At 41.3% G+C, this 1,536-nt stretch overlaps 1 protein-coding gene across 1 annotated transcript in view; it reads left to right on the forward strand.

Annotated features, from left to right (window-relative positions):
- LOC107563840 (FK506-binding protein 15-like) overlaps window positions 1-1,536 on the forward strand; it is a 22,254-nt gene that overhangs the window by 1,534 nt on the left and 19,184 nt on the right. Inside the window, 1 exon segment of the mRNA XM_016248811.1 lies at window positions 1,037-1,143. Coding sequence (XP_016104297.1) covers window positions 1,037-1,143 — 107 coding nt within the window.

Consider the following 1,536-nt stretch of genomic DNA (forward strand, 5'->3'; position numbering starts at 1 on the left):
GGCCTTATAAATGTTTTTTTTTCTTCCTTGAGTTGAGCTCCATACTCTCCTATATTATACTATAGGAGCCATAAAAGCCTGATGAACTTAAAAAAAAAAAATAAAAATAACTTTTTTAATATATATTTTGTCTAAAGGTTTAATAAACTGTTCCATTACTATCTATCTATCTATCTATCTATATTACTCACTGTTATTTCAAATGTCAGGATTTACAGGGTTGTTACATTATTAAAAGTTAAATTTTTTCTACTCGTAGTAGGGCTGCACGATAAATCGAAATGGAATCGAGATCGCGGTTCGACAGAAGCTGCGATTGTCATGCGTATCTTTCAGTGTCACTGCATTTTGGGGCCACTACATTCCTTCTCTCTGGTGTCATCTGAGGTTATATCCATAAATTCAATTCTGCGTTGGCATCCACATGTGTTAATGGGGAATTTGAAGCTGTTGAGAAGGATTGTAGAGAGGTGGAGAGTCAGCGTATTAATGCCACTCACATGCTGGTAGTTACACGTCCCGGATCAGAGCAGGGCCTCAGTCTGGGGACGGAGCATTCACAGTCACGAGGAGCTGCTGTGTGGTTGTAGTTCCTGCCAGACCTGCTAAAGAGATCTGATATTGCATGGAATTGGAAATGTAAAGGCATGCAGCTCATATGCACATGAGGAGTGATTCACTGGTATTAGCTTTTAGCTTCTCTGAGCTGAGCCACCAGGTCAGAAACCGGTCAGCTGAGCATGGCACGACTGCCACGACAGCAGGACAGTGAATACAGGTGGAGACAGATCCACGGGTCAGTGCCGTATGCGTTGATTAAGTAGCTTCCGGATGATATTGCAGAAGTCATACTTTTTTCAGTTTCATTTGTCGCTGCAGGTGTTCATTGATGCTCTTCAGTTAAAAGTTTAATCAAAAACTCATTCAAAGTCAAAATGAGATCAGCTTTAATTTGAGAGTTGAGCCTTGTTCAGAGACTCATGTGATCTCACACAAGTGGAGCAGTGATTTATTTGCTGCTTTTTTGCAATTTCAGAGCAAAGTTAGCCTCTCTCTTTGGATTGGATCAGGCAACAAGCCAGGGGAATGAGTCTTTCCAGTACACGGCACCCAAACAGCCCCGCAAGAGCTCTGCCAACTCGGGTAAGACTGCAGGAACCTCTGTGTGTGTAAACCGCCACTTAAAGGGATAGTTCACCCAAAAATGAAAATTTGAAGTTTATCTGCTTACCCCCAGGGCATCCAAGATGTAGGTGATTTTGTTTCTTCAGTAGAACACAAACGAAGATTTTTAACTCAAACCGTTGGAATCACGGCTTTGAGAGTAAAAAAAAAACATACACAAACAAAACCAAATTAAACCCTGCGGCTCGTGACGATATATTGAAGTCTTAAGACATGAAATGATCGGTCTGTGCAAGAAACTAAACCGTATTTATATAATTTTTTACTTCTGATCCACCGCAATGTCCAACTGTTCTGAGCGCGTTCACAACATCCGGCACGTGACGTCAAATAAATACGGTCGGGCAAAAA

Source organism: Sinocyclocheilus grahami, unplaced genomic scaffold (assembly GCF_001515645.1).
Source record: "Sinocyclocheilus grahami isolate Dianchi unplaced genomic scaffold, SAMN03320097.WGS_v1.1 scaffold892.1, whole genome shotgun sequence".
In the NCBI taxonomy this organism is placed as follows: Eukaryota; Metazoa; Chordata; class Actinopteri; order Cypriniformes; family Cyprinidae; genus Sinocyclocheilus; species Sinocyclocheilus grahami.